Below are 12,628 nucleotides of genomic sequence, written 5' to 3'. Positions count from 1 at the left end.
GGAGGACGTGGGCCTAGGCAATAACCTTAAGTAGTGGTGGTTGCTGGGAATTGTAGTCCGTCACTCATTTTGTAAACAGACTCACAAATTAATACCCCCACCTCTTTGCCGCTACAGGTTATTGGTTGGTTTTTTGTTTTGTTTGTTTTGTTTTTAGCAGCAAGGGATCATGGAAGTTGTCATAAATGGACTAGGCCAAAAAGCCCAAGGTGTGTTCTAAGGGGTGGTGAACCCGGATGGGGAAAGTGGGCGGACATTCGAATGAAAAAAAAAAAACAACCATTTTTTTTCCTTTTAAGTTTTTCCTTTAAGACAATTTCCTAACCTAATAGAAAACACTCAATTGAACAAAAATAATTTTGCACAATAATTTTATGAACAAACCCAATTAAATCAATCGACTAACATTTATTAAACCCCTATTATGGGCTGGGGATTTTTGTTGTTCAGTCTGACTCTTTGTGACCCCATTTGTGGTTTTATTAACAGATATTCGAGTGGTTTGTCATTTCCTTCTCCACCTCATTTTACAGATGAGGAAACGGAGGCAAACAGGGTTAAGTGACATGACCAGGGTCACAAAGCTAGTAAGTGTCTGAGATCGTACTTGAACTCCAGACTCCAGGACTGGTGCTTCTGTCGACTGCGCCACCTAGCTGCCCCAGGATGGGAATACAAATACAAAAATAACAGTCCAGCCTGAACGGGTTTACCTTCTATTAGGGGTATAATGTTTTCAAAGCAGCAAACACATGTATATACAAAAACCAAAATGTCTTCACAGAGAGATACTAATGGTGGGGATGGGGAGCAGGAGACATAAAGAAAAGAGGGAATCAATGGCAGTTAACCTGAGCCTTGAAGGGTTTCAGAGGTTTTAGAGAGCATTTCAGAAAGTAGTTCGTCACCTGACACAAAGGTGGGAAGTGGATTGTCCCATATGGAAAATATCAAGTAGTTTATCTAGTTTGGTTGGAATGTAGAAAGAAGGACCCAGGAAAAAAAATAGAACAGTGCTAAGTGAAATATTTGAATGTCAAAACAATAGGGAGGCAAATAGAACTTTTTGAGACCGGGAATTGACATTGCAAGATCTATGCTTTAAGAATATCAATTAGGCATCTGTGTGGAGCATGAATTGGAGAAGGAAGACGCAGCAGAGAGCCACATTAGGAATCTATTGCATAATTATGGCAAGAGGTGAAGAAGACGAACTAAGGTGTCTGTGGTATGAGTAAAGAGAAGACTGGATTGCAAGAGAAATTGAGGAGATAGATTTTTTATTTCATAAAAGATGCTAAATTGTATGTATTTTTAATTTTTCTGAATATTCTTATTCTCTGCAAAGCATCTTGTGTATATACAGAAAGAAAGGAAGGAAGAAAAAGAAAGACTACTCCACTCAAATCTACATTCTTGAAGTCACTGCTTGATCTACTGCTCTTTGATTGTTCTCACTTCCACCACTATACATTTTTGTAATATTCAAATGTAAGTTATGATATACTGACTTCTTATTCAGCCCCCCCAGGATATTCCCAGTCTGAATTCTCACATTGTTTTGTCCTTTTCATTTAAAATTATGTTTGAACATAACCTACTTTTGTGTCATCCCTCTACTAGACATAGTACACTCCATAGGACCAGGGAATTGTGATTTATTAGTGAATTAATGCATTTATTATATTTTATTCAACAATTAAACTTCAAAATAGTACAAATACCACCAGTAAAAAGATTTTCCTTATCCCTGCCACTTCTAAAGCCTTCCCTCTGACATTACCTTCTGTCTACACAGTATATACTTGTATGTATTTAGTTGTTTGTTTATCTTCCCAATTTGAATGTGTACCGTTAAGGGGAGTATGTTTCCTCATGTATGTGCGTGTGTGTGCATATGTGCATGTGTATGTGTGTGTATGTGTGTGTGTATTTTGGACTTTCTTTGTACCCTCATTGCTCAGTACAATGCCTGGCATGTATCTACCACCCAATCAAAATTCTTGTAACTGTCAATATTCCCTTCTTTCTTCACAGTCTTTCCTCCCTAACTCAGTCTTTTGCTCTTCCCTAACTCACAGTTTTTCTCTCCTCCCTAACTCATGACTACATACTAGGGAATGTCAACATACATATTACATTATATTTCTTCAAACATCCTTGCCTCCCAGTCCCTCGACCTGCTCATTTCCCATGACAAATATACTTCTCTCTCCCACCACAGCCACACAGAGAATCTCAGTTGTACTAAGGTTATGAATTCTGAAATTCCCTTATCTGATCATAATCTGTTATCATTCCAGCTCTTCCCATGTCTTGCAAACTCCTAAACCCTGTTATTTCTCCTTACCATCACCTCCAATTCTTCTATGGACCCTTAATTCTCTCCCTGGCTATTAGCCCTGCACCAGCTACACCCTTCACTTCCCTATCTGACACCTTGGTGAACAAGTTCACCTCTATAGTAGTCCTCTTCTGTTGAATCATTTGCCCTCTTATCCTATAACTGACCAAGCCTTGGCCTTGGATTGCTTTCACTATCTGCTGCCTTTGTTCTTAATTCATATAATGTTGAATGAAGCTAGAGAAAATCAAGAAACTGTACTGACTAGGTCACTAAAAATTTATGATACACAATTGCAACTAGGCCCCCACTGCATCAAGGTAATACTTTTATACTTCCTTAATTGACTAATTTTCCCATTCTCCATAGCGGCTCTTCCAAAACTTTTTCGTTCCCCCCTTAAGTCCCTCATGGCTCTTCATCCCCCTACCCTTTCAGCTAAGAATCTTACCTCATATTTCACTGAAAAAAAATGAAGCTGTTCACTAAAAATTTCCTTTTCTCTCTACCTCCTCAATCTCACAGTTGCCCTCTGCCATGATATTTCCTTTATCTTTGTCTCACATTGAAGAGGTTACCATAAAGAGGGTTAGGGGTTGCTCTGGAGACCCCAAAATACCAATACACCAGGTCCTGCCAAATGAATTCGACTCAAGTCTTCTGAGCCAAAGAAAAGTAAAGTTTATAAAAGTTCGCTTGTATTAGACACAGAGTAAGTCTAAGCTAGGTCATTCTATGGTGCTCTCACACCACATGGAGGGAAGATGGGATCTTATATACAGAAGGTTGTGGGAGGAATCTAGAGGTGGTCTAGAGGAAGAGTTTGGGGAGGGTCTTCAGGAGAAGTCAGATGAGGTCAATGAGTGATTTAGGGTGGGAAGTTGCTGGAGGCTAAGACAGACAATGGTGGGCTAGGCCAGTTCAAGGGTGGATTGATATTTTGATAGGCTCAAGGGGGGGAAAAGTAGATGGACAATGGAGGACTAGGCTAGTAACAGAGGTCTGGGCCCAGTCACAAGGTAAGGGTTATGGTCTCATGCAAATAGAGTTTAAGGGGGGTTTCCAGAGCCTGTACCTCAAGGACTCAAGGAGAGCTCAATGGGGCTCCCAAAGCCTATACCTCATCAACATGAAGAGGTGGCCTTCCTCCTTGCCAAGGCAAGCCACTCTATTTGTACAAGTGTAAAGCCAAGCACAAGCAGCAATCCTGAGGACAGCTGCTGTGAGTAGCTTTAAGGTTCTAATCACATAGTATAGTGAACTCTCTATTCAACAATAAACTAAGGCAAGACATTCACAGAAACCAAAGTATGATATTCACAAGCAATATAACATAACAACTTACTCCTAAACTGGCCACATAGTTTTAAACAAATGCCATCACTCAGTAAATCCTTAACTCAATCATCCTTAAGGAGCAATCATATTAAGGGATACAAAATACAAAGATCTCCCATCCCTAGGTCACATTGTCTTAACCTCTTAGTCAGAAAGTCTTCTTTCTTCTTGATTGGAGACTAGCTTCCAATCATCCTTAACTCAATCATTCTTAAGGGGTACAAAGTACAAAGGTGTCCCACCCCTAGGTCGTAGTAAATCATGATCTTGTCAGTTACCATTAAGTACCCAAGGAAAGGTCCTTTCATCTGGGCTCAAAGCTGGCTCCCAAATTCCTGTCTTTTGTGGGTAAACTTGAGAAAGCCATCTACAATAGGTGCTTCTACTTTCTCCCCTCATTTTAACTACAATCAGGCTTTAGTTGTTATCATTCAACAAAAACTGCTGTGTCCAAAATTAGTAATGTTCTCTTAATAACTACCATATGTCCAACAGCAAGAGATAGAAATAAAAATCCCATTTAAAATAACTATAGACAGTGTAAAACACTTGGGAGTCTACCTGCCAAGACAAGCCCAGGAACTATCTGAACTCAATTACAAAACAATTTTCACACAAATAAAGCCAGATTTAAACAATGGGAAAATATGAATTGCTCATGGGTAGGCTAAGCCAATATAATAAAAATAACAATTCTACCTAAATCAATTTACTTATTCAGTGCTATACCAATCAAACTACCAAAAATATTTTATAGAGCTAGAAAAAAATAAGTTGATCTGGAAGAACAAAAGGTCAAGAATATCAAGGAAATAAATTAAAAAATGTGAAGGAAGGTGGCTTAGCAGTTTTTGCATTTTTAATGTCAAGCAAAGGCAACTTCCCAAGGTTCAAAATACCAGCATAGGTGCTCTCCATTTTATTCAGTGACAAATTAAGAACAGAGAGAATCAACATATAGCATCATTCAAAATACAGCATTTACTAAGTGTGATTCAATAATCTCCAAGTACTACCGCCAAGTGTGATTTAATCAAGTACTACCCCACCCCTGGACATTACATTCAGTTAATCAATCACAAAGTCCTTCTTCTAAATACTACTCCACCCCTAGGCTGTATATTCATTTAGTCCATCACAAAGCCCCTGTTCTCAAATGGAGATTAGTTTCCAATCATAAGTAAAGTACATTCATTTGTTCAATCACAGAGCCAAAAAGGTCAAAAGTTCCCCACCCTTGGATCACAATTGAATCTACCCCAGAGTTACAACAAGCTTAAGCACATCATTTAATACCCAAATAGAGTTCTTTTCTTCATCTTGACAAGAGGCAAGTTCTCAGCAATCTTTGTTCCTGGGGAGACAAAGCTTAGCAAGGCCACAAGATACATTGCCAGTCTCTTCATTAATTCATTCTCTGTCTGCAGAACAGTCTTAGGACCCCTGAAAACATTAGCAAAACACTCTTCCAGGATTCTGTAAACATACAACAAGAAAATCCTTCTTCAGGGCTTCTGAACCAACATCAATGTTCCAAGGCTTCTGCAACAACGGCACTGTCCTTCACCAGTGGACAGAATTCACTCTCTGTCTGCAGAGCAGTCTCAGTAGCTCTGAACCAATATCAAGGTTCCCAGACTTCTGCAACAGTACTGTCCTTCACCAGTGGACCAAACTGGCAAAACAACATCAAAACAGACAGACAAAGTACCAGCATAACAGCCATGTCTCCTCAGTCCTTGGCAGCTCTGGGTGGCAGCTCTCAAAAATCCTGGGCAATTCAAAGTGGCCCTCAGCAATCCTCTCAGTCTCCCTCTGCCTCCAAAGGTGCTGCTTCCAAAAAGTTCTTCTGCCTCTCTCTTATGTCTCTCTAAATTTACATCACCAGCTACTCTCAGTTCAGCCCTCTCTTTTTTGATGTCAACAGTCCATCCCACAAGTGGGATTCACAAGCTCTGGGTTTTAACACAATCAAACCAAAAACCAAGCCAATGCAGGGGAATCTTTAAATTCCATTACTATCACAGCATTACAAAGTGGTCATCATCAAAACAATCTGGTACTGATTAAGGAACTGAATGGTGGATCAGTGGAATAGATTCAGTGCACAAATGGGAAATGGTCATAGTAATCTAGCGTTTGATAAACTCAAAGATCCAAGTTTTGGGGACAAAAATTCACTATTTGACAAAAACTGCTGGGAAAACTGGAAAGAAATTTGGCAAAAACTAGTTATAGACCAATATCTCACACTCATACCAAGGTCAAAATAGGTACATGATTTAGACATAAAGGGTAATACCATAAGTAAATTAGGGGAGCATGGAATAGTTTACCTGCAAGATCTATGGATTAGGGACAAACTTATGACCAAACAAAAGATAGAGAGCATTATGGGATATTAAATGAATTTTTACAATATTTACATTGATTACATTAAATTTAAAAGGGTTTGCACAAACAAAACAAATGTAGCCAAGATTAGAAGGAAAGAAGAAAACTTGAGGGCAAAATTTAGAGCAATTTTTTCCTGATAAAGGTCTCTTTTGTCAAATATATAGAGAAATGAGTCACAGTTAGAAGAATACAAGTCATTCCTCAATTAATAAATAGTCAAAGGATATGAACAGGCAGTTTTCAGTTACAGAAATCAAAGCTATCTATAGTCATATAAAAATACTCTAAATCACTATTAGTAAGAGAAATACAAATTGAAACAACTCTGATGTACCACTTCACACCTATCAGACTGGCTAATATCACAAAAAAGGCAAATGACACATGTTCAGGAAAGATGTGAAAAAAATGGGACACTATTTCACTGTGGGTGGAGTTGTGAACTGATCCAACCATTAGGGAAAACAATTTGGAACTGTGCCAAAAGGGCTATACCCTTTGACCCAACAATAAAACTATTAGATCATGTAATAGTAATGAAATTTGAATATCCCTTTGTATTGCAAAGCTGATGAGTACTTAGCACCTACTTTCAAATTAAGCCTCTGTTAAAGAAACAGAAGGTATGAACCCCTGTTGCTGACATAACAGGAAGGGGCTGAACAGGGAGGAGCAATACTATATATAAGGAAAAACCCCAGCTGGGAAAATCAGAATTTCCTGGGAACTTGTGATGGCAGAGCTTCTTCTGAGTAAGACGTTGAGGACTTCCAAAGACCAGCCAAGCTACTGAGGACTTCCAAGGGCCAACCAAGCTTCTGAGGCTGCTGAGAATTACCCGAAAGCCAGCTGGAGCTGCCAGAAGACCCATGACTCTGGTGCTGGTACTTTATCTGTTTGTGGCTCTGTTAAGCTTTGACTTCCCAGGAATAGAAACTGTTAAAGGTCTTAAGGTGGACTGGACACTGTGAGCTTCAGTGTAGAACAGGAACTGCATGAAGAGCTGGACAAGGAGCTGGGAACTGTCTGCCTTTGAACCTAGGTGACAGTTTGGTGAGTTCAGGTAGGAGCTGGGACCATGGCTGGGAAATCAGGGAAGCTGAGAGCCAGCCTTGAGTCAAGCTTGAAAGAAGACTTTACTTGGATACTGTGTACTGACTGAGAAGATTATGATTTACTGTGACCTAGGAGTGGAGAACATTGACTTTTGTACTTTGTGATTAAATTAAGGATTTTGTGATTGACTAAATGAATGTACTTTGTTTATGGTTGGAAACTCTAATTGGATATCTCTAACTGAGACTACCCAGGGGTGGAGTACTTTGACTTTTGTATTTTGTGTCCCTTAAGGAGGCATCCTTAAGGATGATTGGATGATTGAGTTACTAAGTGATTGATTGACTAAATGATTGTACTTTGTTCAAAATTATGTGACCACTGTGGTGAAAACTATGTGGCCATTTTAGTGGTAAGTTGTTGAGTTGTGACATGATGAATGCTGTATTTTGATTTTCTGTGATAAGTTGTAACATTGTGAATGTTGTACCTTGATTTTCTGTGAACATTTTGTTCTGATTTGTTACTGAATGAATAGAGTGTTCACTATACTATGTAATCAGAACCTTGAAGCTATTTACAACAGCCGTCCTCTGGAAAGCTGCTTGTGCTTGGCTTTACAGATTAATATACCAACGAGATTTTTTTTTAAAGGAAAAGGATCTATATGTACAAAAATATATAGTTGCTATTTTTGTGGTGGCAAAGAATTGGAAATTGAGAGGGTGCTATCAATTAGGGAATGACTGAACAAGTTGTAGCATATGATTATGATGGAATACTATCATCCTGTAAGAAATGATGAGCATAGGGTTGCCTAGGTGGTGCAGTGAATAGAGCACCAGCCCTGGAGTCAGGAGGACCTGAGTTCAAATCCTCAGACACTTAACATTTACTAGCTATGTGACCTTGGGCAAGTCACTTAACCCCAATTGCCCTTCCCTCTCCCCTCCAAAAAAGCAAAAAAAAAAATGATGAGCAGGTAGATTTCAGAAATACCTGGAAAGATTTACATGATTTACATGAACTGATGCTGAGAGAAGTGAGCAGAACGAGGAGAATGTTTGCACAGTAAGAGCAATATTGCATGATGACCAACTGTGAATGACTTAGCTATTTTCAGTGATACAATGATCTTACTTAGATCCAAAGGACAAAATTCCAAAGGACTCATGATGAAAAATCCTATTCACTTCCAGAGAAAAAAATTGTTGTCTTTGGCTTTTTTTGTCTTGGCTTGTTGTTGGTTTGTGTTTGTTTTTTCTTTCACAACAATATATGGAATTATATTTTACATGCTTGCACAGATATAACCTATATCAAATTACTTGCCTTCTCGATGAGGGGGAAGGCAAAGGAGAGAGGGAGAGAATTTAGGACTAAATTTTTTAAAATGAATGTTAAAACATTTACATGTAACTGAAAAAAATTAAATATTAAAAAAAAATGAAGGGCCTGAACCAGATGCCCTATGAAGACCAGAAAAAAAAAATTGCCCAGTATAATACTCTTTTCTCAGTCTTCATCGTTCTACATTCTTTGTTACCATTGCTTACCATCTTGATACTCTCATCTCTCTAAGTTTTCATCATACCACTTTCTCCTGGTTTTCCTACCTATCACATCTTCTTAAGTCTCATTTGATGAATTTTTTAAAGCAAGCATTTATTAAGCACCCACTGAGTGCCAGGCTAACTAAACTTTACAAATATTATCTCAGTTTGTTTTTGCAACAATTTGAGAGATAGGTGCTATTATCAACATTTTGTAGATAGAATTATCATTTGTCTCTATGCTCTATGATTCTCAAATCTACTTATCCAGCCCTAACCTCTCTGCTGACATCCAGTCTCACATGTATAAACTGCCTTTTGGATGAACTGTATGTTCCGTGGTCAAACTCAACAAATCCAAAACTGAACTCATTATTTTTCCCACAAAATCCTCCCTGTAAAGACACAAGATCTGTTCAAAGGAACAATCTTCCCTGATTATGCCAATTGTAAGGGGGCACACCATCTAAGAGAATACCAAGATAAGGAAGAAAGAAGGGCCCATGCCAGCTTGGCAGTAAATAGGTTTTATTAGGTTAATTGGGGGAGTTTACTCAGGAGACCCAGTCATTGGCAGTAGGAGGACAAACTGGTGAATTCTGACACCATCCTTAGGCCAGGTCAGGTATTTTATAGCAACAGAAAAAGAAGGCATAGTACCAAAAATGGCCCACGTTCATGTGTAAGTGTTCCCATGAGATAGAGCTTCTTTTGATGTTTAATTCATTCAAGGTAGTCTACATTAACTGTGAGACTTGAAGTTATGTTCCCAAGCTCTGGTTCCCACTGTACATTCCCTTCTTCCCTATTATTGTCAAGTACTATCATCCTCCCAATCTTTAAAGCACTCTTCCCCCATCCAATCTGTTGCCAAGACCCATTTTACTTTCAAAACATCTTTTACATATGACCTCTTCTCTTCTCTCTTCTGACACTGTCACCACCTGGCACATGTCCTCCATCACCTGATGCCTGGTATCAAGTCTCCCCACTCTAGTCTATCCTTCACTCAGTTACCAAAGTAATCTTCCTAAAGTTAAGCTCTGACTATGTTACCCTTCCTACTCCATAACCCCAGTGGCTCCCTATCACCTCTGGGATAAAATTTAAAATCCTTTCTTGGTTTTCAAATCCCTTAACCTGATCCCCCCATCCCCCTCCATTAACCTTTCCAGTCTTCTTACACCTTATATTCCAATCTGTACTGTGATCCAATGACTCTGGCTTCCTTATTGTTCCTCAAACAAGACATCCCATTTCCCAGCCCTGTACATTTTCACTGGCTGTCTCCCATGTATGGAATGTTCTCCCTTTTCATCTCTTCCTTGTGGCTTCCCTGGCTTCCTTCAAGTTCCAGCTAAAATCTTACTCTCTACAGGAAGCCTTTCCCAATCCTTCTTAATTCTAGTGCCTTCCCTCTATTGATTACCTCCAATTTATCCCATATATAACTTGTTTGTACTTAGTTGTTTTCATGTCATCCCCCTCATTACTCTGAGCTGTGAGTAGTAGGCACTTAATGTTTATAACCTAACTTTCTAAGGTCTCTTCCAGCTCTAAAATTCTGTGTTCCTCTATTTGATATTTTCTCTTTGCTTACCTTCCCCTCTCCCCCCCATAACCTTCCTTTCCTTAATCTAAACCTTAAGAATAGAGCCAAAAAGGGCCTGTAGAAACAGGGCTGAATGATAAACTTTTTGTTTGCTCCTGCATAGAAAGTGATCTGAGATCCTTAGCAGAAGACTGGGATGGGGGTAGGAGGTAGCGGGTAGTGGGGGTGAGCATTTTTGACATGGGTACCAGTTGAAAGCCATACTGAAAAAATAAAAGAGTGAAGATGAACTGCAGAACTGGAACAGAGTCGCATACTCTGTTCAACTAACTCATAGAGATTAAACAAATTAAACATGCCCCTTTGTCCTAGCAACAGAGCGTCCCAATTTCCTTTGTGTCTCACTTTAGCCAATCATCACACTGAGACAAGATAGTGTATAGGGGCTCCCATTGTGACCTGTGTGGGGGGAGGTCTGGGGGGAGGGAGCAGGGCCATATAAAAGGCCGCGAGAAGTTCTGGTTTGCGCATTTCAAGCCAGGTTACCCCGGGGATCTAGGAGGGTTGGGGCAGATCAAGGAAAAAAAAAAAGTCCAACCATCCAACACAATCTTAATCCATCAGACTTTGACAGTAGATGGATGAGGAAACCACCAGCACCGTGGAAAGTGGAGATCGTTCCTCCGGTTCCCCCTACACTCTTATGAGGATGTCCCAGCGCAGACTTTCGAAAAAAGTTCACCGAAAAAGGCACCGGAGGATGCCCTGGAGGGATTCCTATGTGGTCCAGGTGCTGAAGCAGCAGCTGTCCAATGACCGGGCCCCTCTATCGAAGGGGGCATTGGCCATCCTCCACTCAGTTGTCAAAGACCTCTTTGACCGCATTGCCCTTGAGGCCAGAAGATTGAAGAAGGAGTGCCTCGACGGTGATGCAGAAGATCCCGTGGGCCCAAACGAGATCAAGGCCGCCCTGCAGATCCTCCTGCCCTCCCAGCTCAGGATTCAACCCCCGCCTAATTGCTTCGGTCCCCCTTTGCTATTAGCCCAGGAGCATCCGAGGCGGCGTTGAGGTGGACACGCAAGTTTGGGAAGAAGAGAGGAGGAAAGCAGGGGAAAGGTCTCATCCTCTTGTCCCATTTGCTTCCATTCTCTCCCCTCACCCCCAATAAGTACCCACCACCAGAACCACCACCAAGAACCATCAACCATCATCACCACTAAACCTCCTTCCTTACTCCCAACCCCACCTTACCCACTTTGTGTCTTAAAATGTGCTTTTTTTTTCTCCTGCCCTCTATGTCAATCTCTCGAAATTTCTGCAGCAATGGAAAGTAAAGTTTAAAGAACCACTCTCTTAAGACAGCAAATAAGCCTAGGCTTCCGGAGAGTTGAGAGACTCATGAATCTGGATCTTGAGCAAAAGGGAAGACAGAAGAAGGTCTTTTCAAGAACAAGGCCCATGAATTTTTTTGTTTTGTTTTTTTAATGAAAGTCCCAGAAGGAACCACGGAAGAAAACAAGAAGGTCAGGAGAAAGTGTTTCAATTTAATAAAATTAAAGTCAGGGAGATCAAATATGGACTTTCAATGGAGACATCCCAGCTCTTCCCTTACTCCATTCCCTAGCTGAATAAAGAGAGGAGAACCATAATTAAAAACAACTGAGATTACTACTCCTTGCAGTTTTCTTGTGTTTGTGTGTGTGTGTGTTTGTGTGTGTGTGTGTGAGAGAGTGATGTTTCTGGGATGTTGATAGGATAAGGTTGAAGAAGGAGGGAGAGAGGGATATAAAGAATGGGGGAGGGGAGGAATTGTGGTGGTGTGGGAGAGTCATCTGGTTTTTAAAGGTTTTGTTATTCAGTTCTGACTTTTTGGTGTTTTCTTGGCAAAAATACAAGAGAGTGGTGTGTCATTTCCTTCTGCAGCTCATTTTAAAGATGAGGAACAGAGCAAAAATAGGGTACTAAGTGACTTGCAGGATTATATAGCGGTACTAGAGTGGTTGAGGCCAGATTTGAACAAAAAATGAGTCTTCATGACATCTACTGAGCCACTCTTGTCCCTCTTTCTAAGGGTTTAAAAGTTATCTCCTAGAGGTTTCCTATTAGACCTTCACACAGAAATCTCAAAGTTCTCCATGGAGTTTCAGTGTATAAAATGTATTTTGACCCCAAAATTCATGAGTATAGGGGAGTAGGGGAAAAGGGAAAAAGAGGGGAGGGGAAGGAGTATATGGTGTCCTTTCAAGGTTGTAAGTTAAGAAGGGGGGGGTCAGAAGGTGGGGTGGTGTTTGCTAATCTATCAGTATCTCTCGATCTATCCAATATCCCTATTCCAATCCTAACATTGTATATACCTGACTAAATTAGTACATAGTCTATGTATGTAC

At 40.1% G+C, this 12,628-nt stretch overlaps 1 protein-coding gene across 1 annotated transcript; it reads left to right on the top strand.

Moving 5' to 3' along the window:
* Positions 1-10,877: 10,877 nt before the first annotated feature.
* Positions 10,878-11,309, top strand: LOC138152805 (uncharacterized). The gene has a single exon (XM_069076870.1). It carries the CDS (start codon positions 10,878-10,880, stop codon positions 11,307-11,309), a length of 432 nt encoding a protein of 143 aa, XP_068932971.1.
* Positions 11,310-12,628: the final 1,319 nt, after the last annotated feature.

The sequence above is a fragment of the Petaurus breviceps genome, unplaced genomic scaffold (assembly GCF_028583685.1).
Source record: "Petaurus breviceps papuanus isolate PSGF00001 unplaced genomic scaffold, PetGlider_PUasm1.0 90925, whole genome shotgun sequence".
Lineage (NCBI taxonomy): Eukaryota > Metazoa > Chordata > Mammalia > Diprotodontia > Petauridae > Petaurus > Petaurus breviceps.
Note: the sequence above shows the minus strand (reverse complement) of the source record. Positions and strands in the feature narration are given on the sequence as shown.

What these genes read in the sequence shown, in the direction of transcription:
- LOC138152805 (XM_069076870.1), top strand. Translation starts at nt 10,878, where the DNA reads ATGGATGAGGAAACCACCAGCACCGTGGAAAGTGGAGATCGTTCCTCC.